Genomic DNA, 25,717 nt, shown 5'->3' on the forward strand with positions numbered 1-25,717 from the left:
TCAGAAAGAGTTTAATGTATGCTTTCGTTTTTGTATATTTATTTTGTCATATCTCTTAGTGTAAACTTCAAGGATTGTCAGTACGTCTAAAATTTGGGAGCACTTGTTTTGCACATTTTGGATTTGCATTCATCTTTCTGCTTTAAGAGACTCCTTTTCTAATCCGGCATTAAATATAATCAACTTTTCTTTTTTTTTCTCCCTATTAGGACAGTTCGTGTGGCAATGCAAGTACCTGTAGTAATGACGTCATTGGGTCAGAAGATTTCAACTGTGGCCGTTCAGTCCGTGAACGCCGGTGCGCCATTAATAACCAGCACTAGTCCCACAACAGCAGCCTCTCCAAAGGTGGTCATTCAGACCATCCCTACTGTGATGCCAGCCTCTACTGAAAACGGAGACAAAATCACCATGCAGCCTGCCAAAATTATCACCATCCCAGCTGCCCAGCTTGCACAGTGTCAACTGCAGACAAAGTCCAGTCTGACTGGGTCAGGGGGCATTAACATTGTCGGAACCCCGCTGGCTGTGAGAGCACTTACCCCGGTGTCCTTAGCCCACGGCACACCTGTGATGAGACTATCAGTGCCTGCTCAGCAGGCATCTGGCCAGACTCCTCCACGAGTTATCAGTGCTGTCATAAAAGGGCCAGAGGTTAAATCGGAAGCAGTGGCAAAAAAACAGGAACATGATGTAAAAACGTTGCAGCTGGTACAAGACGAAAAGCCAGCAGATGGAAATAAGACAGTAACCCATGTAGTGGTTGTCAGTGCACCCTCAGCTATTGCCCTTCCTGTAACTATGAAAACAGAAGGACTGGTGACATGTGAGAAATAAAACAGCAGCTCTGCTGCAGACTGGTAGTGATTGGTTGAACAGTGCTGACATAAATACTTGGAAGGGAGTCATCAAGAAAAGTCAAAAGAAGACTTTAAAACATTTTTAATGCATATAAAAAACAATCAAACTTACTGGAAATAAATTACCTATCCCATGTTTCAGTGGGAAATGAACTACGTACTGAGATGCTGACAGAAAACTGCCTCTTACTGTAGGAAACAACTGAATCCGTCAACTAGAAAAAGGATGGAAAGGGACCAAGCAGCTCACTACAATCTCAAGTTACACTAAGACTTGGAACACTAAAATGCTGTAAGAGGTTACATAGTTTTCAGTGGGGAGGGGTTAGGATGGGCGATCTCATTGTTACATATAGCAATTTTTGATGCATTTTATATGCATACCAGCAATTACTACTGTGTTCGCACAGTACTCACTTAACTGGTGCTATGTGAAGACTGCTAATATAGGTATTTTAGAATGTGAATTGAAGGATGGATCCAAAAGCTTCAGAAAGAGGATAGCAGAAAAGATCTAGTGCGAATTTTTTTTTTTATCATATAGCTTAAGCTGATTTAAAACAAAGGCCTTAGACATTTTTGGTTTTCTTTCTTGAAATAAGCTAACGGCTTGTTTGTGTAAAGCTTTTTTATTAAAAGAAAAATTTTAAAAATCTTGTACCTAGCACAGTATTGTTATAGAATTTACATGTAACATTTTTATATGGTAGTTTAAGTCTGTCAGTTTCTTAATTGTGGACAAATTAACAGTTGGCTCCGGCCTTTCGCTGTAACATGCCCGTGTCACTCACTTAGCCCTGGCATCTGTGCGGACACGTCAGTCAGTTCTGCGGTCACTTGGAAGTTCAGGCTTAGCATGAATTTTTGTCAGGTAGCTCTCAAACCTGGAGTTCGTTCTTTTGTTCGTTCTTTTTTTTTTTTAGTTGAAGTTTAAGAGGGCAAGTACCAGTGTTCAGATTTGAACTATAATAGTTTGTATATTCAACATTTGAAGTATATTCTATTTTGTTGTACTCTTGTTTCAAAGTGTATTCAAGTAGGTTTTCTGAAATATAGAAATGAAATTTATCTTGTGTGTTTTGGTCTCTGGTGGTATTTATAGTAATAATAATCAAAAGCCAGTATGGAGATGCTGTTTTAGTTAAAGTCACGGAAGTCCTATTTCTCCTTCCCAACTCCTGTGTGAAGAAATTCTATTTCTGATTTTGTTCCTTTACATTAATATTTGGCAAATAATCTGTATGTTGCCACTTCCTGATTATTGTCTTGAACTAAATAACATTCTACTTACTATAATTAATTTAGTAATTTAGTCGGCCACGCTTAAAAGAACTTATAAAACACTTTCAAATCAGATCATTTGTTTCTCAAGCCATCTTCTGAAGGTGAGAAAGAACAAGTACAGTCGTGTGCCATCCTACCGCATATACGTCTGTGGTCCCAACCCTGGTAAAGCCTATTATATTAAAAACTCAATCTGTGGAAAGAAAAAGTTCACCGCACGTACGGTGGTTCATAATAACAAACAGGCACCAAAACATTATTACTGTTGCTGGATGATTATGTTAAACATGTTTTAGTCTGTCTGGAAGTGTTTAATGTTTTTTATGCAGAGAAAGGTAGACTACATACTACATACTAAGACAAACATTTGACTGACTGATGTTAGATACAAACTGTACCTAACTCTTCCAAATTAAGTACAGTTTCACCTTAAAGACAGATTTAGGAACGGAGCTGAGTGGTAGTCTAGGGGCTGCCTGTCTATGATAGGGTGTTCACACAACGTGCCAATCACGGTGTCTGTTTCATAGAACGTGTCGGGGACATTAAGCTACGCATGACTGTAATACTCTACCCTTTTTACAGAATAGGAGATTGAGGTACCAGGGATTAAAGGAATTTCCTAATTTCACACAAAACTAGGTCCTATGGCCCCAAGTTTTAATGCTGTTTCTCCTACAAAGAAAAGTCTATTTTTCACATGTTTTAGAAATTTAGATAAACTGGTATTTAACATCTTCTTGCCTTTAATTGCGCATTTGATCCAACCAGTTGATTGCAGTTGATGGCGACCCGGGTGCGGTGTGTGTGGAGAGTAGAACTGCTCCACAGGGTAGCAGAGGAGCAGTTAGCCGTTTGAGCCACCCAGGGACTTCTTGATCGGGTACTGCTTCAGTCCAGTTAGGTTAGCTAAGATTTTTATAACAGCACTTTTATAATCTTCTACCTTTTACATAAACATATCTGATAGTACTTTTTAAATAAAGCTTAAAGAAAAACTCAGTTGATTCTTACCCCATTTGGGTGAAGATTTCAAAATCTGCACTATACGCTTTGGCATTTAATTGTATTATGTTATTTTTTGTACTGTGGTTTTATTTGTTTTGTCGTGTCTTCTATAATACTCCTTTAACCCAAAAACCCAGTGCCATTGAGTCGATCCTGGGGCAAAGATTATATTTTAAAGCATACCTACCTTCCTCCCCAAGTTCTGAGTATATTAGACACTCAGACATTTATTGATTTTGATAACATATTTGCTAAGAATCTAACTCACATGCTAATGGATATTTAAATTTTATTTAAAGTAAATCTTTCCTCTTATGCTACATTCTTAATTGGTTCTCATTAGGTTAAGCCAGGCCTACCTAACTTAACCCCCATCCCCCGCCACTACTTTACCTGAAAAATGCTCTACCTCTCTTTCAGAATAAGTACACCGAAGTCTAGATTTGGACATATATATGTTGACGGTACATACTGATCAGTGTTCCTGCTAACTGAAATTATGTAATGGTTTGGATTTTTATCTCAAGTTCTCCAAACTGTACTGGAAATCAGGATAACCATATATTTGCTTATGTCCAGCATGTTGAAGGAAAAAACACACAACCATGGGTTGATGCCATGACATTTTCCAGCCCCACCAGACCTTTAAACAATGATTAACAATCTGTCTACATATGCCTTAGGCCATTTTCCAGGAACAATTCCAGCCTTCACCATCCTTCTTAGAGGCCATGCTACCCTCTCGACAAATGACCGGTACACACACCTCTTTACAGAGAACACCGGGGTCCTGAGTTGCACACTGCTTAATTTCTGGACCTCTTGCTGTAGAGCCTCTACTTTAGCATCCATCCTGACCACCTGTCTCAGGAAGGAGGTGTCCTCCTGTACTCATCATCTCCTCCCCTTCCACACCTTATAAACCATCGCTTCAGCTAATAACCTGCAGTTCTGATTTCTGGCTCAGAAGACCTCACTGAGGTCTCCAGTAGCCCAGTTGTCAGATCAGGCAGACACTTTGTTTTATAATGAAGTTTCACATCTCACCTACTTCTTAAAACTTTTTTAGTTTTCCATGACACCCCTCTTCTTGCTTCCTGCCTGACTGACTCAATCTACTTTGCTTCCCTTAGCATTCCTTTAATGTTCGTACTCACCAAGGCTCTGTCTGTGGGATTTTTTCCCTCATAGGGTTGTTGTAAGGATTAAATGGGTTACTAAGAATTTAGAACCAGTGCCTGGCATATAGCAGGTAGTATATAAAACGTTTACTACTACGATTTCACTTTAATGTGGTTATTGCTGGCTACCACATCTGTTGTTCCAGCCTAAACCTTTTCCCTGAGTTTAGATGGGTTGCCTACTGGCCAACTCCTCGCGAATATCCAGCTGAACTCTCTTCCCTCTAAAATCTGTTCTCTCATACTTCCTTAGCTCAGTAAATGACGTTACCAGCAACCCATGACTTGGGCCAGAAGAAACCTGAGGGTCATTCTAGACATCTTACCTATACATCCAGTCATGCACCACGTCTGATTGATTAAAGTACTTTCTAAAAACCTTCTTTCCCATCATCCCTACCCTTATTCCCTTACAACTATTTCCTAACTCATTCTCCATGCTACCAGCTGAGAGGTTTCTAAAACAAATCTCATTTACTTTTTTCTTTAAATTCTTCAATTGTGTCTTGCTGAAAAGACAAAAATTGAAAGCATAGCTTTTAGAGTCCTTCGGTCTGGCCAATCTCGTTCTCTTGCCACTCCTGTTTTAATAGGCCTCTCTGGGCTACAAACATACTGTTTCATTTTCTCAAATATTTCAAGAACCCATCCTATATTGGGAAACCCTGGTGGCGTGTGGTTAAGAGCTACGGCTGCTAACCAAAAGTTTGGCAGTTAAATCCACTCCTTGGAAACCTATGGGGCAGTTCTACTCTGTCCTATAGGGTCACTATGAGTTGAAATCAACTCAATGGCAATGGGTCTGGTTTTGGTTTTTTATCCTTCGTTGAGCTGTTCCACTGATGACTTCGCTCCAGACCACTCTTCTTTTCCTCCTTCACCTAGATTTGAGTTCAGTTTTATCTCCTGAGTTGAAGGCTATAGACATCAAAAAAAAATTCTGAAATAGGTTTGGAAAGAATTCAGGATGGGGAGTAGTTTACTCTGAGTAAACTCTTAGGTAAAATACAAACTATATAAAGACAAGGGATGGGGAGAGGAGTATTCATAGGAAATAAAACAGGACGGATGAGGTAGTATAGTGGTGGGCAACACTGTCAAGGGCAGCAGGGAGGGCAAAGCAAATTAGGCCAAAGAAAAGGCCACTGAGACTGTTGATAAAGACAGTGACAATGAGCGCAGCTCTAGAAAGGGACTGGGGATGAGGCCTCTGGCACAGCGTACTTCAGTCAGGAATGTACATTTCTGACCACTGTATACAAACTACTTCATTACTAGTAATCAAACTTCCCAAAGATGAAATTTTGGGCTTAGGGTTATTTGCAAAGTCTCCTGTGATCCTGATCTGCTCTGAGGGCACTCCAGAGCCCATGATTGTGAGGAGCCAAGAGTAACTAGCCCTACTCCAATCCCACTGGTATCAGTTTGACTTTGTCCTTTATTACAGCCTTCAGCCATTCATAGTGCTACAAGCCCACGGAGCTGTGATTCATTTGTACTTCAACGCCCTTATCATTGTCCCCAGTAGTCAAAACCTAGTGTATTCTTTAGAAACTCAGTGCATAGTGATTCCAGTTCTCATGGGAGAATGAGCAGATACTGTGAACCCTTTGCAAAGGCGCTGATGGGCCTCCTCCTGGCTTCGTAGCCTCAAGACCTTTGAAAAACTCAAGTGCAGCAGGAGGCCTTGGTCGACATGTACCTACTTCAGCTTTTGGGCAGCCTTAACTGTGCTTTTGAACCCTGACTCAGTAGTAACACTTCCTGTGGGTTCAGGACTTAACATTATCACAATTTGCAAAGTGAAAACATAAAACTGTTTAATGCAGAACGTTCTGCTAAAAAAAAACTGTAAGGCCATAAATTTAACAGAAGAGTTGCCGTCTTCCAAGATACTGTTTCCTCCCATCCCATTGTATTATGTTGTTTCACTTTGAGAAAAATCTTACGTTTTTCTTTAGTGAAGTGATACTATCAGTCGTAAAAGGAGAAATCTCAATTTTACATAATCTGCCGATTATTTGGGTTGTAGGACATTGATGAAATTTAACAGTGTTCCCAAACTTGGCTGCAGATTAGAATCACCTGGGAAGCTTTTAAAAATCCTGTTGCCCAAATCTCGCTCCATCCCAACTAAATTACAGTGTTTGGGGTGAGGAGGCAGGCTTTTTATCAGTACTGTCCAGATATCTCTAGGTGGTTCCAGAGTTTGGACCACTGACTTTATAGCTTCAATAAGGCAAGCTTTGGCAGTAGGGATCTATGTCCTAACCTATGCTTTTCTAGAATGTCTAACAGGAAAAGGAAGCTGGTTGAAGATATGTCAACGTATTTTTATGCAAGTGCCACGCCCTCCTCCCCATACTAATTTTTTCCACAGCAACATGTGGAAGACAATTGGCAAGGTGGTCTTTGTGGGGGAGGGGCGCATGTTATTTGTGTAAAAGTATATTAAGTATTACAACAACTACCTTAAAAAGAAAAACCCTCCACATTGTATGTATTTCATCAGTTCTAATGCCTTTTTCTTGGTTTTAACATCCGAGGATGAGCAGTCTTAAACAGTATACTTACTGTATTCATGTGCACTGACCCTTTAAAGAAATTACTTTGGAAAGCTATATACTAATGCCAACAATGCTACATTGTTCAAAGTACTTCGGAACAGCTTCTTGGAACAGAATCTGAGTCTTAAACATACTTAATAGAGGTAAATTTCCTGATGAAGGAGAGTTTAGTTTTAGAAACAGCTAAGTCATTTGAGGTTAACAAATTGATTTGAGTCAAGCTCTAGGTGATGCCATATTTGGTCCAAAAATGAAACACGACTATAAAGTTCACACTGGTTTTCTTGAGTGCTTCGTAAAACTAGCTCTGGAGACAGTTCCAAAAATATTTTTGAACAGTGACAGCAGTACTGAAACTGTTTTTAAGTTCAAATCAGAGTTTTAAAGCTTTAGAAATTATTTGGTCTGATAAGGAAGAAACTAAGGTTCAGAAAAATGTCTGACTTCCCAGTCTCACCTCAGCTAGCCAGTGGAAGACCTAGAAATAGATCTTCTGGCACCCAGTTTAAAACTTTAGTCTCAATCCCCACTCCCACCCATCTGAAAAAAAAGGGTAGGGGAGGGACAGACAATAAAGCCCCTATATGAATGAGCCTGTATACAGTAATCCTTACTTAAATTTTAAAATGCTGCAGAATTTCGCTGTGTTCTCTCCAAGTTAACTTATTTCTGGAAACCAGAGTTAGGAGCCAGGCATATTCCGTGTCCATTCTTCCATCCTGTTTCTTTACCGGTGTTTCTCAACATTATACACACCAAAACCCAAAAAACCCATTGCTGTCTAGTTGATTCTGACTCATAGTGACCCTATAGGACACGGTAGAGTTTCCAAGGAATGCCTAGTGGATTTGAACTGCTGACCCTTTGGTTAGCAGCTATAGCACTTAACCACTAAGCCACCAGGGTTTCCACAGGACACTGTAATTGTATTTCCACATTCTTATATATAAGTTGTCTACGTCTAGAGGCCTGAGTCTAATGTGGCAAAAAGTCAGCGGTTCGAATCCACCAGCCGCTCCTTGGAAACCCTCCGGGGCAGTTCTACCCTGTCGTGTAGGGTTGCTGAGAGTCAGAATCAACTTGATGGCAATGGGTTTGATTTTGATTTTATTCTCAAAAGAACTTCAGATAGTTTATAATATTATGCAAATAAAGTTAACAATAAACAGGTGGGAGAAAATCAGGCAAAGAAAAAAAGGATGGCAAGAAGAAAAATATATAAAATACATGCTATAAAATTTTACACAACTAAAATTTAGCTACAATATTTGGTTTCGAATGTCTTCACAGCCAAAGCAAAATAATAATAATAATTGGTCAGTTATGAGAGTCATCCAGTCAAGTTGACCAGCGGCCTAGAAGCAGCAAAGCTTTTCCTAGTATTCTGTCAAAAGGAATGGCTGTGTCTGCACGTCTAATTTTAAATGAATCTTCTTAGAAGTGAGCTTTCCACAAAAACTTGGGCAGGTATTCCGTTTTGTCACTCAAAGGCATACATTTATACAAACCACAGTAGGACTGACATCCTCAAGAAATAAGGAGTCTTTTCCCACAAACTCAAATCTGCCTGGAAGAGGAACTAGGGGGAAAAAAATTTCTTGCCATTTTGTCAGGCCCTCACCTATTCTGGGCATAATTTCCTATTAACACTATTAGTTCCACCCTTTCAGATTGGAGGATTATTCTGTTTGGCTAAAAACAATTACAGGTGGGGTGTTACGACATCCACGAATATTTTAAGATACTAAGTAGTGTCCTTCCCTTCCTTACCTTGCTGTGAACCTTAAGCATTATTATTCAGTAGCTTACATATATATATATCTTGTTACAATTTACAGATATTGTTAACGTCTTAAAATATATGTGGTCAACAAGGGCAGGTATAATGATATGCTCTGCAGATGAGAAAACTGCAGCCCTAGAGATGCAGTGGCTTGTTCAAGATCACACCAGTCACGTCTAAGTCTTTTCTCTGACAAAGCTGTGCCCTTCTGCATAATGTGGGTTGGGTTTTTTTCTTCTTATTTTATAAGCCCAATCCTTTCCAGACCTTTGCCATTCTGGTTTCCACCCACTCTGGATAAAAAGCCTGCTTCTGCAATATTTTTACACAACCCATTAAAAAAAAACGTCCGTCGGAGTTCCTTCTGCAAGCACAGTCCTGCTTGGGATGCCTTTCCTTTTCTAAAACTGAAACCAACTATGATTATGAGCATGTGTTTTTCTCTCTAGACTTAAAAAAAAATCTTGGAAATCCTTTTTCAAGTCCAAGACACACTAATTCTATGCAGCATTCCCTTCATTATTATCAAATCTTGCATGTCTTAAAAAATGGTTCAGATGGGGAGTATTTGCATCAGTTTCTTCTTTTAGTTTGAAACAGTAGTAGAGTAGCTGCTCTCCTTATCGCTTCTTTAAAAAGCCACCTTCAAAGTACCCACGGTATCAGATGTATTACTTTTGGCAAAACTGAAATTTTCCTGTATTAGGATAATTAAAATTTTTTCATCCAGCCACTCTTGATTCTATTCCAATATTGTATTTGCCATTTGTCATATTTGATGTGATGTCATATTTATAAGTGATAACTCATCACTTATAAATGAGCAAATCTCTTCCCACATCACTTTTTTTCCCGTTTGTGCTCAAGACCAAGGGAACGTGGTGGAGAAGAGGCAAACACATTGGAATCAAGGCTGACCTGGGTTTGAATTCTGATTATGTTACTATTAGCTGTCACTTTGGTCAAATTGCTTGATTTTTTGAGCCCCAACCTATAAATTGAGTAGCTTTAACATCACATGTAAAGCTCTCAAAGATAAGGAACTCAAATGTTAGTTTCTCCCCATGTGTACACCATAATGCTTTGTTTACATAAGTTAGGCAGTCATTCCCATCACCATGTAGAATGGAGTCTACTGAAAGCTGGCATAAAGGAAGAACAAATCCATGGCCACTGTCACCCCCTCTTCAAATCTGCAGAACTCTTAAAACGACAATCAAAATACGGGATATGAAAGGAAAGGCCGAACCAAAAGTTACACAGGGAAGGAATACGAGAAATTCATGCGTGGAACATACTTAACAATCCTGAACTGCTTGGCCCTGAGTAGCAGAGATGTGTTATCTACCCTCATGCCTTCAGGTTCCTCTGATAGTTCAAAAGGCAAAGCTGTCTATAAAGAAGGACCTAAGGTAAAGCACAAATAAGAAGTGAGACCTAACAAGATTTACATACTACTAGCTAAAAAATGCTTATTCTTCACACAAAGTGTTCACACAATTACATTTCAAACAAAGATAAATGCAAGAGCATCGTTGAAATAAGTGGTCTCTTGCTATGAAACGACAGCATATGACAGGACAGGAAACCCCGGTGGAGACAGTTCTACTCTGACCTACAGGGTCGCTATGAGTGGGCACTGACTCCATAGCAACGGGGTTTTTCCCCCCCTATGATAACTCTGGGGCATGTGGCAGTTCAGCGGTAGAATTCTTGCCTTTCATGAGGGAAATCTGGGTTCGGTTCCCAGCCAGTGCACCTCAAGCGCAGCCACCGCCCATCTCGTCAGTGGAGATTTGCATGCTGCCATGTGGGTTATGACGCTGAACAGGTTTCAGCAGAGCTTTCAGACTAAGACGGTCTAGGAAGAAAGGCCTGAAGATCTACTTGAAAAGTCAGCCATTGAAAACCCTATGGATCACAATAGCCCAACCCCATTGTTGTGCGTGGGGTCCTCATGATTTCAGAGCCAACTCGATGGCAGCTTCCACAACAACATAATAACTCTGAAGGATAACTCACAGAGTTCTACTGGGAATTTTTTTTCTTAATGCTAAGACAATTTACAATCACATCTCAATCACGTTATCTCCAGAAGTCTTTGATTTACTCAATGGCATTCCCAACCACCCCTGACCCCACCTTCAACTCATACCCCATTCATATACGGTGGACAACATACAAAATTCAAACATAATTTTGGCTTTCAGTTCTCACCTGGATTTACTTGCTTAAGGCTCTCATGATAATATCAGGCTGGTGGACTTTGGGGGTAAAAAAAAAAATATTTAACGCCTGCCTAATTTTTTTTAATTAGAATTCTCATCAGTGTTCTTTTTCTCAGTGACACATGAGTACTATTAATCGTGCTAAAATTTGAGTCAGTACTGCAGTTGGTATATTCTTCCTCCTTGCCATTCCTTCCACGTAGCCCCCAAATTTTGTGTATGCAATATACTCACGACTTCATTTGTTTTCAAAACTAGTTCCGATGCAGAATGTTTGAGTGAGCCCATTTTAGAGAACTCCAGCTTTGACGCTGAGAGATCCCTATAACCACAGGATTGATGCCTTCGATGTGCTGCTGTAGACCCACCTTCGCCCACTTTTAAAATGAAGGGTCTGTATAAATGGGTAGTGTAGGCCACCACATAATAGTATCAAAAGACCAAGTCTATACCCAGATTCTTTGGGGGGCTAAAAAGACAAAAATACTACAAGCACTAGCTTTAAAAGATCATTTATTAATCTTTGATATTTACAACTCACAAATTAAAATATTTATGAATTACGAATAAGTTACTTTGTTGGGGATTTTTTGGGAAAGGGATTTCACCTGTTATCTTTTTACCGCTTTCTTTTCTGATACAAGAGAATTCCAGGTTATCCTTCCGCCTAACTCTCTCCTTTCTTGCTGTCTAAACCACAGTCATCTAGCTGTCTGGGGAAATTTCAATGACACCCCTACTAACAGGCTTTCTAGTTTCCCATCTGTGAAAAGAAGGTCCCACTGACATTCTTAGCTATTGCCACATAACAGCCCCTAAATCATCTACTGTGAAAAGCAGATTGCAGTACAAATGATGACTTGGAGTGACCTCAAATGTATACCAGTAGCATTCTAATGGAAAAGTATAAATGCCTAATGTGATTAAATAATGAAGACAGACTGACCATGGAATCTCTTCAAGAAACACAACAATGGGGCACATGGAGCTATAGCAAGGATTATGTATGAACAACCTATCTGGGAGACTTGATTTCTTCCACTTGAATAACAAACACACAAAACCCCTCGAGGAAACAGTTCCCTTGTGCACAACTATTTTGTTAGACCCCAAATGCAAACATTTTAAAGCTTTAAGATAGTCACTATAACTTGTGTTTTGTACAGTTACAAAATGCTCATACTGCCATAATTTATTAATTTTACATGAAGATATTTAAAAAATAAATATTACCATGCATAACTTTTGATGATATTTAAAAACCCACAAATAAATACCTTGAAATGCTGTCTAGATAAACTGCTCCTGCATACCTATTGTTAATTGTGGGAGACTCAAGCAAGTCTGAGATTTTATAATGCCCTTAAATTATCAAAACGTTAATACTAAGGGAAAGAAAACAATACAAGCCAAACTGGAGTGCAAACACCTTTTTTGCTGTAGGTTTTAATTGAAAAAAGTTAGTGAACTAATGGGGTTCCTTCCCAAGGGCATGCTGGAAACATGAAGAGAGAGAGAAGCCAAGAAGCCTTCCTCAGGCAACTTCTTGTCCTATTTCAGTTTCCTGAAACATCCCTGGTTAAGGCTCTTGTGATTAAAAAGACACAGACAAGTATTTATAAAAGTACTTCAGGGTCCTCATTAAAGCTGAAGTCACAGACTAGAGACAGGTGGTCTGAAGGGTAATTGAAGGACGGTAGTCGGTTGGGTCCAATCTGTTCTTCAGTGAGCAAATCCAGAGCTGACCTCACACTCAGAGCTCGTTTAGAATACCAGATATAATCCAGGGTGTGCCGGCACTCCCCCGAGGTCCGGATCTTCCAGGTAGTATAGGGAGGCTCTGACTGCCCATCGGCACTCAGCAGCTTGTAGGCGCTGTTCAGGTTGAGGCTGGAAGAAGCAAAGTGTTTGTAGACCTCCTCTGTGGGTTCTGCATTGAAGTCCCCACAAACAATAAGGGGAATCTTGGCTCCTTGAGTGATGTTCTGCAGGTTCTGGAGAAGGTCACAGCCTTGGGCAGATCGAAACCGCTCCCAGCCAGTGCGTGCTTTTAGGTGGGTGACAGCGATGCAGAACTGTCGACCTGACTCCTTGCACTCTAGGGTCTGTGCAATGGCCACCTGATTGGTTTTCAGCGTCATGGCTGTCAGCCTAATATTGGCACTGTTGACTAGCTTGAACCGGTTTTGGAGAAAAAACAAGGCACAGCCATCTGGCCCATTGTTGTGTTCTACATCTAGACAGGGCGACCAGGGCTTGGGGAAAAAAGTGCCCTGATAGCCCAGTCTACTGAGGAGTGGTTGGAAGGTGTCAAAATAGTGGTCCACCTCTTGGAGGCACAGTATATCAGGCTGGTAGGCTAGGATTTCTTCTAAGATGAGACATTTCCTTTCTTCCCACTTGAGTGCTTCAACAGGGCACTGTACAAAGTTGTCTTTGCCTTCTCCTAGAGCTGAAATAAAAAAGCCAGTCAGTTGTCAGCTACTACAGAAGAAAAACTTCAAAGTACCCGGGAGTCTCCTTAGGTTTGACACTATTCAACACGTTCACAAGGCTTCCTCTCCTTCAGATGCTTTCAGTGGCTCTTTGTCTAAACCGCATCAGCCCACTCGAACTAAAGCGCCTCTTACCATCTGGATGATGCAAGACATTGATTTTCTTTTGTAATAAAACTATTTCATTTAACTATATTCCAGACATAAGATCTTTGGTTTTTGCCTTAATTGAAGAAGCAGTGTTCTTTGCAGTCCCAGGGGCGTAAACCATGTCAAGTGAGGCAAATATGTTTAACTCTATATGATTTCAACACTGACTATAATAATAAAAAAAATAGAGCCATTCAAATACAGGGTGAAAATGGACACCACTCAGAATGAATGGAATCTACTTTAAATAGAAAGCTTCTCTTGCTTATACATTAACAGCTAGAAGAATAAAAGAATCATATTGGCAAGTCTAGCAAAATTTAAACTGCTACATGAAAGGCAATGCTACAGAGCTGACTGACACATCTGATTTTTAATCCAGCAGGCTCAGAAATGGAATCCTTTTAACCGTAATAAATATCTTAATGAATAGAGAACTGAAAACATCTCTTTAGCTATTTTGTAAAGGAAGGCAGAAAGTTTTCACATATTCTCCTACTTTACAGAACACTGGCCTCAAGCTATATAGATGTATATGGATAAGATCTGGTTGCTCGCGAGTTCTCGGACTCACCACCACCCAACCACAGACCCCACTCCCTGCAGAAAGTTCTACGTGTTGCCAGTTCAGTAGACTCGGTTTCTCCCCTTCAAGAATGCTATGTCAGTGCTACGGACTGAAAGCTGGGCTCAACAGAAAGTTTGAGGCTGTTCCATTTAACTGATTGATTAAATTTGAGGTTGTTTAAATTTCGATCTGTTGGGAAGTAACATAACAGACCTTCATGGTACTTAAGACTGCCCACAAACATGGAAGGTAATGAATAAATCTTGAGTTGCCAGTTTTATTGATGAAAACCAGATGACTGGCTTTCCTAACCACCACCACCACCCCTCTCCCCGAGAGTTTCTCATGCTCCCCTCATCACCCCATCCTCCTACACCTCCATCTGCCCACACTTCTTCCCTCCACCTAAGACATCAGTGCACTGCTCAGGCACAAAGCATGAGGCATACCTTGGGCAAGGATATTCCATTGCATGACCCTAATAGGTGGGTGGCTACTGGGGCAATCTGTCCTCAGATCCACAAAGTCCCTCTGGAACCGGGGAGGTCGAGTGTGCAGGACAGCCCTGCATTCCTCAAGGAGCTCTTTAGGATCAATGGGTTCCAGATGTTCTGAGTCAGGAGGTACCAAATACTCTGGGTGCTGGGAGGCAGCGCTGCTGTTCAGCGTCTTGGCGAGAACACTATAAAGTCTGCTCGGACCGTTTCCCATGGAACACACTACAGGAAAGGAAAGCACAGTTACACACTCAGCTCCTTTTCCTGCCCGCCCTTCCACTCTCACCTAGCTCAACTGTACGATAAAGCATTTGGTGTCCGTAGAAGCCAGGAGCTCAATTTGGGGCAATGTCGCCACGTTCACGTACAAAGCCAGGTCTACAGAGATGGATTAAAGGAGTCTGCAGATTCGACTTCCTACTAGGGCAGGCAATTTAAATACTACTATTAAAACTGTCTCTGATGAATTAAGATAACTAACTCTTTGAGAAATACTTTGATCTTTATGTCCTCTTCTAGGGTTTGTCTTTATATTTTGTAGAACTAGTCTTACAAAAGCATGACTAAACAGAATATGCCCTCCTTTTCTACGTATCTCAGTAAGAACGTGAACAGTTCATAATGAGCCAGATATTACGAAGCCCATGTGAATCCTGCCGCCAAGGCCAAGTTTCAGCAGGCGGCTGCTCTGGCCACACCATCCACAGGGACCCTTCTGTTAGGAAAAGTAACGGCTGGAGTGGATCCACACTCCATTTCCCTTAGATCGTAACTGTAAATCAGGGCTCTGACTTTCTGTAGAACTCTGAACAATGAGCAATACAGTCTATAATCTAAGATCAACTGATACATTTTTTTAAAAACCCAGAATGGGAAGAGGGCACAACACAGTTGATTTTGCTTGCCTACCAAGTTTGCACTCAGGACACCAAATTCTCATGAGTAGCCTGTGTATCCTGGACTCCTGGAAAAAGGAGCGAGGAAAGGTGCAAGAAGCACCAGTCACATTGTCTTCAAGAGCATTTTTATCCCAGCAGACTATAATTCATTTAGGAGAATAGAGCACAATCTTCAACTAAGTAGCGTGAGGGGAGGTGTACCTGTCAGTTCACTTGTAAGCAGCTGACTGCTCTTTTAGAGGTCAACTGTGCTTTCTCGTCATTACCATATAAATTAGGGGCAAGTTTTACTTGGAGCAACCTCTAACTCTGGCAAGATCTGCATATGATGAATCCTGGTACCAAGCAATTTGGATTTCCCTACCATGTCATATCCTTGCCATCTCTTGAAAGACACAAGGTTTCCTTTATAAAATAAGATGACAGGCTGACTGACTGTATCGGAAACTGGCAGGCAATCAAATTCACTGTGCAGGTCACAAAAGCAAATTCACCAGCAAATGTCCTTGAACATCAAGATCAACAAACATGTAAGTGTGCTCTGTATTGTGCCTTTTCCTCAATTCAGTATAGTTTTGTTTTTTTTTTTTTAACTTTTTCAGTAAGGAAACTAGCCTAAGACAATGTAACACATACCAATTTTCCCAACATACATTTAAATGTACATGTATAAGTTCACACACAAACAGAAACACACATGCTTCCAAATGGTTTGACTTCAATGTATTTAATTCAGTCTAACTGATCTGCCTGCCTATCTGACTACACGGGTCCAGAGAAAGAAATTTTATTCTTGGCTGACAATACAACTTTGATGTCTTTCTTCTTACACTTCTAGTTTAAAAAAAAAAAAAAAAGCCATTAAATGTCCTAGTGGTTCTCAAAGTGTGGCTGCAAGATCAGGTGCAGCAGCCTCACCTGGAATTGTGACCCCCCACCAAACCGTGTGCCAAGGTGTCCCACCGAGGACACCACAGAAAACTCACAAGCGCACTGTGGAATTATTTTAGATTTGAAATAAACTGATATTTGGCCTCCATCAGGCTCCAGGTGAACTACTAGCTCGATGTAGTTCAGTTTCCAATAGAATCACTCTACATTCCTTTTGATGGCAACATATCTTTCCCAAGCTGGGCCTTGGGATTCTTATTGTGATAAAAAGTAAGTACCATATGAAAATTAAAGGGAATAAGATGGGGGTATAGTACTTCCAAGGTTTGAGGAGTTATCTGATGTCATAAAAACCATCCTGAATCACACTTCCTTCTAAAAATTTAGAAAAACCAATTTCACATAAAGAGGATAAGGAACAGAATAACAGTCGTTCAGATAATGAAAACATGACAGAAGGACATGCCCATAAAACAAATCAAAACTGTACCCTATGACAAGAAAGAATAGCATCAATCAGAATTAGAAAACTTAGAAATGAGGCAACAGGAAAAAAATTAGCAACAAAAATAAAAAAGAAATGATAAATGATTTAAGAGAAAGGGGGCAAATATTAAAGATCCAACATACGGATAATAGTTTTTATAGCTGAAAATAAATGCAAAGGTGCAAAACAAGAACTAAAAACTATAAAACAAGAAAATTTCCCTAAAAAAAAAAAAAAAAACCTTGAAACTATATATTGAAAAAACACATTGCATACCTAACGATATCAACCAAAAAATGACCAACACCAACCGGACTGTACAAAAAAATTTACATATCCTTTGGGCATCTAGGCAAGAACAACAAGTGGCTTGCAGGAAAAATAAAATTAGATTATCAGATTTCAACTACAGCGCTTCATGCCAGACGAAAATGAAGTAACGTATTTAAAACACACAAGGAAAGAAAATGTGAGCTAAGGGTTTTATCAATATACAAGAACCCCTGGAATACTGCCTCATGGACAGGCCTGGTCTTGTACAGGGTCCTTGAGCTAAGAATGGTTTTTACATTTTTAAAGGGCTGTTAAATATACAAACACACAGAATAAGCCCACTTCCGGCACACAAAGCCTAAAATATTTACTATCCAGGCCTCTTCAGAAAAGTTTTGCTACCTCTGGAACTAGAGAACAAGCTTCAAACCAAAATAACCAGGGACACTGGTTTAAGAACTGGTGGTGAGCATTAAACATATAGCTACTTAGAGAAAATCAAGTTTAAATAAGGTTAAAAGGGAAAGTATAATACGTAATAGCTATATGATCCAAAAATGAACATACGAATAATTATGAGATATTCCAATTCTATCATTCCTTTAAAGAAAAGAGGGTTCAGTAAAAACCCTATAGTTCTTAATTGGAAGTATCAGTATGAGCTTATGAAGTATTCTATGTCCACAGAAAAGGCCTAAAAACGATGACCAAATAGCAATGAGCATCGCTGGTGCCCACAGGGAGTTCAAATGCAGAGTTGGAATGCAATTTCCACTAAAGGAAATGAGGGCTTCTTGCAGAAATGGCTGATTCTAGGTCTGGGTAAGGAAGTATATGACTCTGAAATATTCTGTCATCACAGATAGCAGGGAAGCTAGGAAAGACTACAAGACTCATGTCAAAAGAACTCTGGACACAACAGCCAAGAGGCAGGAACAACACAAGTGACCATCAACACATGCATGGATAAACAAAATGTGGTATATACACAACACAATTGAATATTACTCCGCCATAAAGAAAAATGAAGTCCTAATACACGCTACAACAAGGATGAACCTTGAGAACATTGTGCTGCGTGAAATAAGTCACAAGAGGACACATATTGTATGATCCCACCTACATGAAATATCTAGAACAGGCAAGTGTATAGAGAACAAATTTTATTAGTGGTGACCCGAGGGAGGAGGAAAAAGGGAGTTATCGGTCGGGGGGCAGTGAGTTTTCTATGGACAGCGACGGAAAATTTTGGAAGTGGATAGTGGTGCACAATGCCATGAATATAATTAATGTCACAGAATTGTACATAATATATATATATATTTACCACATTTTAATAAAAAGATCAAATAGTCACCTTCCAAAGACAGCAGGGAACCAACATATTATTTTGAAAATTAGAAAACAAAGAGAAAAAACCAAGACTCTATCCTGCCTTTCCTTTATGAACTGTACAACTTGATAGCCAAATAACCAAAACAAACAAACCCGTTGACGTCAAGTCGATTCCAACTCCTAGCAACCCTACAGGACAGAGTAGAACTACCCCATAGGGTTTCCAAGGAGCACATCTGGTGGATTTGAACTGCTGACCTTTTGGTTAGCAGCTGTAGCTCCTAACCACTACGCTACCAGTGTAGTGGTATAAAAATATTGCAGCTAATACATAAAAATGGAACGATAGAATTGGAATAACATCATTTTGCAATTCCCAGTGAACTAATGCATTTAGATAATGAACATCAATAGCAGCTAACATCACAAAAGTAGACACAACCAAACATTACATGCTTCCTGATGAAAAAACACAACACTACCTATATAGTCTTGCCAAAGTGATAAAAGGTTGATTAAGCATCTGGGTCCAGATGCCAATTTGCATAAAACACCCAGGACAGAGTACTATGTTGAACTGCACCACAGTTACACAGCTGGCAAAATCCAGACTGTAGGCCACTCTACAAACCAAGTATCCTAGTTCTTCAAAAGATCAACTGTGAGGAAAAGGATGGAGTTTTCCTTACGTTTTTAACCCATAGATTAAAAACTTAAGGTATCATATTTTTAAAAAACGGGCTCAAAACTAAATTATAATGACTTAGGATGCACAGTTGATTGACAAAACCATACAGAAATGTAAGGAAGTGATGAAATGATGACTACAGAAGGACAGTGGTTAGTTTTGGAAAGAGGGAAGAAGTTGGGAATGAGATGGTGTCCCCAAGTAGCTGGCAAAGTCCTTTCCAGACCTTATAAATAATCCACTCAGCTATACATTTGTTTTGTGTAGTTTTCTGTATTTGTATATTATTTTATAATAAAAACACTGAGTGAAATGATCAGGAAAAAAGAACTCTTAGAAATCAAATATAAAGATTCAAAGATAAAAACTGGATGTGATTAGACGATAAAGCCTAAAAAGATTATCAGAACATAGAACAAAAAGATAAAAAATTGAAGATCAGTCCAAGAGCTTCAAAAACAAACAAAAAAAAAACACAAAGGGAATATTTAAAAAAGAAAGGGGCGGGGGGGGGGGTGTTTCCCAGAACCGAAGGATGAATTTTCAGACTGAAAGAGCCCACAATAAATGCAGGCCTACAATAAGGCACTTTACTGAGAAGTTTCTCAACACCAGGATAGAGGAGGAGCCCTGGTTGCACAATGGTTAAGCGCTCGGCCGCTAACCAAGAGGATGGCAGGAGATTCTAAAAGCTTTGAGAAGGGGGAAAAAAGGAAGTGCCATACAAAGACGAAGAAACATATTGGCTTCCTAAGAAGCCACAAGACAATTGAGCAATAAAATTCTGACAAAGTGATTTTCAATTTCCATCTTTATTCCTAACTAAACTATCACTCAAGTACAATGGCTGAGTAAGGGCATTTCCAGAGAACAAAATCCAAAAATTTATTCTTGTGTACCCTTTTGTCAGTAAGTTTCTACAGAATGCACTTCAGCAAAATGGAAGAGTAAGCCAAGGATAAAAAAAAAGGCGAATATCGATGAGAGGAGAAAGAACTTCAACAGATAACTGGAGAGAAGGAGGTTAGGAAAACAGGACTCAGGTCAACAGATAATGCCTGCAACTAAGAAAATCAAAAAGTAGCAGTAAAATCCTATTATTTGGAGGCAAACACCAGGGGAAAGGAATGAGGTGGCTGCCTCTGGGGAGTAAAATTGGGAGATGGGGACAGGGCTGATGTTTTATTTTATTGTATGTATTTCCTTATAATTTGCATCAAACCTACTACTAGTACTAATATTTGCACCTTTATATGCCAGACACTGGTTTAAGTATTTAACATGCACTAACTCATTTAATCACAACGAAATACATTTATGCCCATTTTACAGATCGGGCAATTGCACAGAAGTTAGATATTGTGCCCAAGGTCACAGAAGTGAAGGAGCCATCAGGTGGAGGAGCTGGGACTTGAACCCAGGCATTCTGAGTCCAAGACCAGGGTCCTTAATCCTTAAGACACATTATTGTTAAAAATAAATTAAAAAAAATAATAAATGAAATTATGCATGTTAAGTACCTTTTACATTCTTTATAAGATTACTGTGCAGACTAAAATTCGCCAGGTGCTCCTTGGAAACTCTATGGGGCAGTTCTACTCTGTCCTATAGGGTTGCTATGAGTTGGAACGACTCGACAGCACTGGGTTTTTGGGTTAAATGCAAGAATCCAAAGAAAAAGTAAGCGGTACTCAATAGACGTTAGCTATTATTGTTGTTGCTACTATACGATATACTCATCCCAATGCGCTGTCGTTCAAAAGTTACCTAGATGGCTACTGAGTCCAGTGTTGTTGCTACCACCATTCAAAATATTTTTTGGAATTCTAGTTTTTGAAATGCCTTCATAGGCTATTAGCTACAATACTCAAGGAAAACATTCTTTTTAGAGTCAACGCATTTTGGACCAATAGCAGACTATTAAATCTGATCATCTACCTTATTTGTGACTTGGCTCTGAAAGACTTCTGATGGTTTCCCAAAACTAAACCTACTGCCAAAAAACAAAGCTTTACAGGACACACTGTGGCATGGCCCAATACTGAGCCTCACCTGAGATGGGCCATCAACAGCGCTGATTCTAGTCCCAGGTCTATGATTACTCATCTGGGTCACAACTCTCCAGTCCTGCTTATGTAACTTTATGATGAGGACTTGTTAAATGATCACAATTTCTTCAAGATTATTTGGAAAATGCATGTTGGTTAGAACCGGTGGAAAGCTTTCAAACGCAGGGTCATGTGCTCTTCATAGAATGTCTCTGTTATTTTCACTAGAGACAGACACATTTTTCTCTATTAAACTATATCGTTTCTGTTAAGAAAACCTGGATGTTGTATTCAGAAAGGCTTTTCGTTTCCTCACATCTGAGATCCAGAATGGACAATTTCTGTGAGGTGTGATAACTACTCAGGTTTGGAATAATGTATCAAACTTGCTTTTAAAGGAAGCTTTACTGGCATAGACCTTTCGCTGCTGTCTCACTATAGGTTCATTCACCTGAGAAAGCTGTCACAAGGCAAAAATTTGAGTAAGAGACGAGATACAGGGGAAGTGTCAGGGGGCATTTACTACAGTCCTGTGTCTGGCCCTTAGATCTTGCGGAAAATCCAAAGACGGTCCCCAGGATAGACTAACGCAAACCTGGATGCCCGATTATTTGGTGACAAAGGGACGGTGACAGGACATGCCCCTCTGATACGAAGGTACCTGGGAAGCTGATTAATGAATCAGCCTGTTGCATAGTGAGCACAAAATTAGGACAGAAAGACACGGACGGCCCTGAGAGGGATTTCCAGTAGTCCACCTTCCTTCATACCTCTTACTGAGGGCCTCCAATGTGCCGGGCTCTGTCCTCATTGTGCTCTCTGCTGATCACCTTCTGCAGTTCACTCTCAGGCTGTGGGACCATCACCAGCTAATCTCTTGATCTAATCTAATCCCACAGGCCTAAGGGATAATCTGTTGGCTAACTGTACATTCTTATTTCCCTATTCTCTGAGTTTCGAGAAGGGTGCCTCATGCCAATGAAATAATTTGCTAACCTTTTCCTTCAAAAAGATTAGTGTTTGGGGAAAGATTAATACACATGAATTACAAGAGAAAAACTAAGTGCTAACTATATGCAATGGCCTAGGGTACAATAAGGATTAAAACAATCAGAATGGATAAGAGTAAACAGAAAAAGACTTAAAATTCAAACAGGACTTAGATATGGAGCTCTAATTCTCCATACACCACTTGGTAGCCAATACCATCCTCTGCCTCACTCTCTCACACACACAAATGGTCCCTCACAGTGCCTACTATGTGCCAGCCACTACTCTAGCCTACTTGAAATGCACAGTGAACAAAAGAGACTAAGATCCTTGTCCTCATGTAGCTTACCTTCTATTGGGGAGAGACAAATGATAACAGAGTTTGTCATATGGTGAAAAGTGTTAGGGAGAAAAATAAACGTGAAAAAGGGGACAGGAAATGCTAGATGGCCAAACAACAACAACAAAAAAAAACCCACTGCAGTTGAATCAATTCCGACTCATAGCAACCCTACAGAACAGTGTAGAACTGCCCCAGAGTTTCCAAGAAGCGCCTGGTGGATTCGAACTGCCGACCTCTGTAGCACTTAACCACTAACACAGGGAGTTACTATTTTATATGGAATGCTCAAGAAGGCCTCCACTAAAGGATGGGATTTGAGCAGAAACATGAAACCAACAACCAAACCCGTTGCCACTGAGTCGATTCCAACTCATAGCAACCCAACAGGACAGAGTAGAACTGCCCCACAGTTTCCAAGGAGCACCTGGTGGATTCAAACTACGGTCTTTTGGTTAGCAGCTGTAGCACTTAACCACTACGCCACCAAGGTTTCTGCAGAAATGCGAAGGTGGTAAGGAAATAAGCCTTGTAATGATCCAACGGGGAAAAAATTCCAAACAGAGGGAATAGCAAGTGCAAAGGCCCTGAGGAAGGACTATGCTTGGCAAGTAGGATGAACACAAAGATTGGTGTGACCAGAACACAATGAACGGAAGGAGATGAGGTCAGTGAGATAATGAGAGACAAGGGAATATATCATGTAGGATCTTACAGGCCATTCTAAGGGCTTTGGCCTTTCTCTGAGAAAGGAAGCCATTGGAGAGTACTATGCAGGTATGAGAATCAGATTTATATTTTAAAAATACCTCACTGGTTGATGTATTAAAAATACACTGTAGGGAAATAAAGAACCGTCAAAAACAATCATATTGTAGTGCTCTGGATATCAGCCAAAGGTGTACAATAAGCTAAGCAGCTTTTACTCATAAAAACTATTGAACTGAATCTGAGGAGAGGCGGAGCCAAGATGGCGGACTAGGCAGACGCTACCTCGGATCCCTCTTACAACAAAGACACGGAAAAACAAGTGAATCGATCACATACACAACAATCTATGAACCCTGAACAACAAACACAGATTTAGAGACGGAGAACGAACTAATATGGGGAAGCAGCGATTGTTTTCAGAGCCTGGAGCCAGCGTACCACTCAGGTACGGCACAAGCACAAAGAGCTGCTCCACCCCCCTAAACTAACCCCAGGAGGGGGACCAGCCGGTTCCACAGGCGGCGTGGGAAGCAGCCGGTAGAAGAAGTCCCCGGGAGGCAGTGACTGGTCTTGGAACGGGGAGAGCAGCATCCCAGCCGGGGAACCATCCCGCCGGGATTTGGACTGGACGCAGGTACGGCATAAACACGGAAAGCTGCTCCACCCCCCTGAACTAACCCCAGGAGGGGGCTCAGCCGGGTCGTGCGGGCGGCGTGGGATGCAGCCGGTAGGAGAAGTCCCCGGGAGGCAGCGACTGGTATTGGAGCGGGGAGAACAGCGTCCCAGCCGGGACACTCGGTCACGGCACAAGCACGGGGAGCTGCTCCACCCACCTGAAATAACCCCGGGAGGCGGCCCAACTGGTTCGCGTGAGTGGCACGACAATGCGGCTGGAGGGACATGAAGTCCCCAGGAGGCAGCGACTGATTTTGGAGTCGAGAGTGCACTGTCCCAGTAGGGGAGCCTTGACGCTGGGCGTGGGGCTGGAAGCGGAGGATCTGACCTTGACTCCAGCGGGCCAGACCCCCCAGGGGCAATCTCCACACAGCCAGCACACATAGGCGACACGCCCCGCGGGAGTCTCAGATATAATAGTCATTCCAAGCAAGACAAGCAACTTTGGCTATATTCTGAGGTGCTACTCTCCTATCTCTCTGTTCCCTCCCCCACCCTCCCCAGGCGGCTTCATTAACATCCGAATAGCCTGAGCCAGAGGGAGAACTGTGATAGGGATCTGACTGCATTTTTTTTTTAGCGGATTTTCTGGAAAAACTAGTTTCCCAGTGATGGCTCGGAGACAACAATCCATATCAAACCACTTAAAGAAGCAGACCATGACAGCTTCTCCAACCCCCCAAACAAAAGGATCAAAATCTTTCCCAAATGAAGATACAATCCTGGAATTATCAGATACAGAATATAAAAAACTAATTTACAGAATGCTTCAAGACATCACAAATGAAATAAGGCAAACTGCAGAAAAAGCCAAGGAACACACCGATAAAACTGTTGAAGAACTCAAAAAGATTATTCAAGAACATAGTGGAAAAATTAATAAGTTGCAAGAATCCATAGAGAGACAGCATGTAGAAATCCAAAAGATTAACAATAAAATTACAGAATTAGACAACGCACTAGGAAGTCAGAGGAGCAGACTCGAACAATTAGAATGCAGACTGGGACATCTGGAGGACCAGGGAATCAACACCAACATAGCTGAAAAAAAATCAGATAAAAGAATTAAAAAAAATGAAGAAACCCTAAGAATCATGTGGGACTCTATCAAGAAGGATAACCTGCGGGTGATTGGAGTCCCAGAACAGGGAGGGGGGACAGAAAACACAGAGAAAATAGTTGAAGAACTCCTGACACAAAACTTCCCTGACATCATGAAAGACGAAAGGATATCTATCCAAGATGCTCATCGAACCCCATTTAAGATTGATCCAAAAAGAAAAACACCAAGACATATTATCATCAAACTCGCCAAAACCAAAGATAAACAGAAAATTTTAAAAGCAGCCAGGGAGAAAAGAAAGGTTTCCTTCAAGGGAGAATCAATAAGAGTAAGTTCAGACTACTCAGCAGAAACCATGCAGGCAAGAAGGGAATGGGACGACATATACAGAACACTGAAGGAGAAAAACTGCCAGCCAAGGATCATATATCCAGCAAAACTCTCTCTGAAATATGAAGGGGAAATTAAGATATTTACAGATAAACACAAGTTTAGAGAATTTGCAAAAACCAAACCAAAGCTACAAGAAATACTAAAGGATATTGTTTGATCGTAAAACCAATAATATCAGATACCAGCACAATACAAGGTCACAAAACAGAATGTCCTGATATCAACTCAAATAGGGAAATCACAAAAACAAAGTAAGATTAATTAAAAAATAATAATAATAATAATAATAATACACATAACAGG

General features: G+C 40.6%; 2 protein-coding genes across 12 annotated transcripts in view; one reads left to right on the plus strand and one right to left on the minus strand.

Moving 5' to 3' along the window:
* The window catches only part of ELF2 (E74 like ETS transcription factor 2), a 141,969-nt gene extending 125,583 nt beyond the window's left edge, over positions 1-16,386 (plus strand). For all 10 annotated transcript variants that reach the window (XM_064285311.1, XM_064285314.1, XM_064285310.1 and 7 more), the window contains one exon: positions 210-16,386. In XM_064285311.1, the coding sequence (XP_064141381.1) occupies positions 210-837 (628 nt within the window). In that variant the 3' untranslated portion in view covers positions 838-16,386. The remainder of the gene's footprint in view (positions 1-209) is intronic.
* NOCT (nocturnin) overlaps positions 12,327-25,717 on the minus strand; it is a 42,350-nt gene continuing 28,959 nt past the window's right edge. For both annotated transcript variants that reach the window (XM_003410371.4, XM_064285318.1), the window contains exons 2-3: positions 14,574-14,843; positions 12,327-13,363 (exon numbers count right to left, since the gene is read on the minus strand). In XM_003410371.4, coding sequence (XP_003410419.1) covers positions 12,528-13,363; positions 14,574-14,843 — 1,106 coding nt within the window. In that variant the 3' untranslated portion in view covers positions 12,327-12,527. The remainder of the gene's footprint in view (positions 13,364-14,573; positions 14,844-25,717) is intronic.

This window comes from Loxodonta africana, chromosome 5 (assembly GCF_030014295.1).
Source record: "Loxodonta africana isolate mLoxAfr1 chromosome 5, mLoxAfr1.hap2, whole genome shotgun sequence".
Lineage (NCBI taxonomy): Eukaryota > Metazoa > Chordata > Mammalia > Proboscidea > Elephantidae > Loxodonta > Loxodonta africana.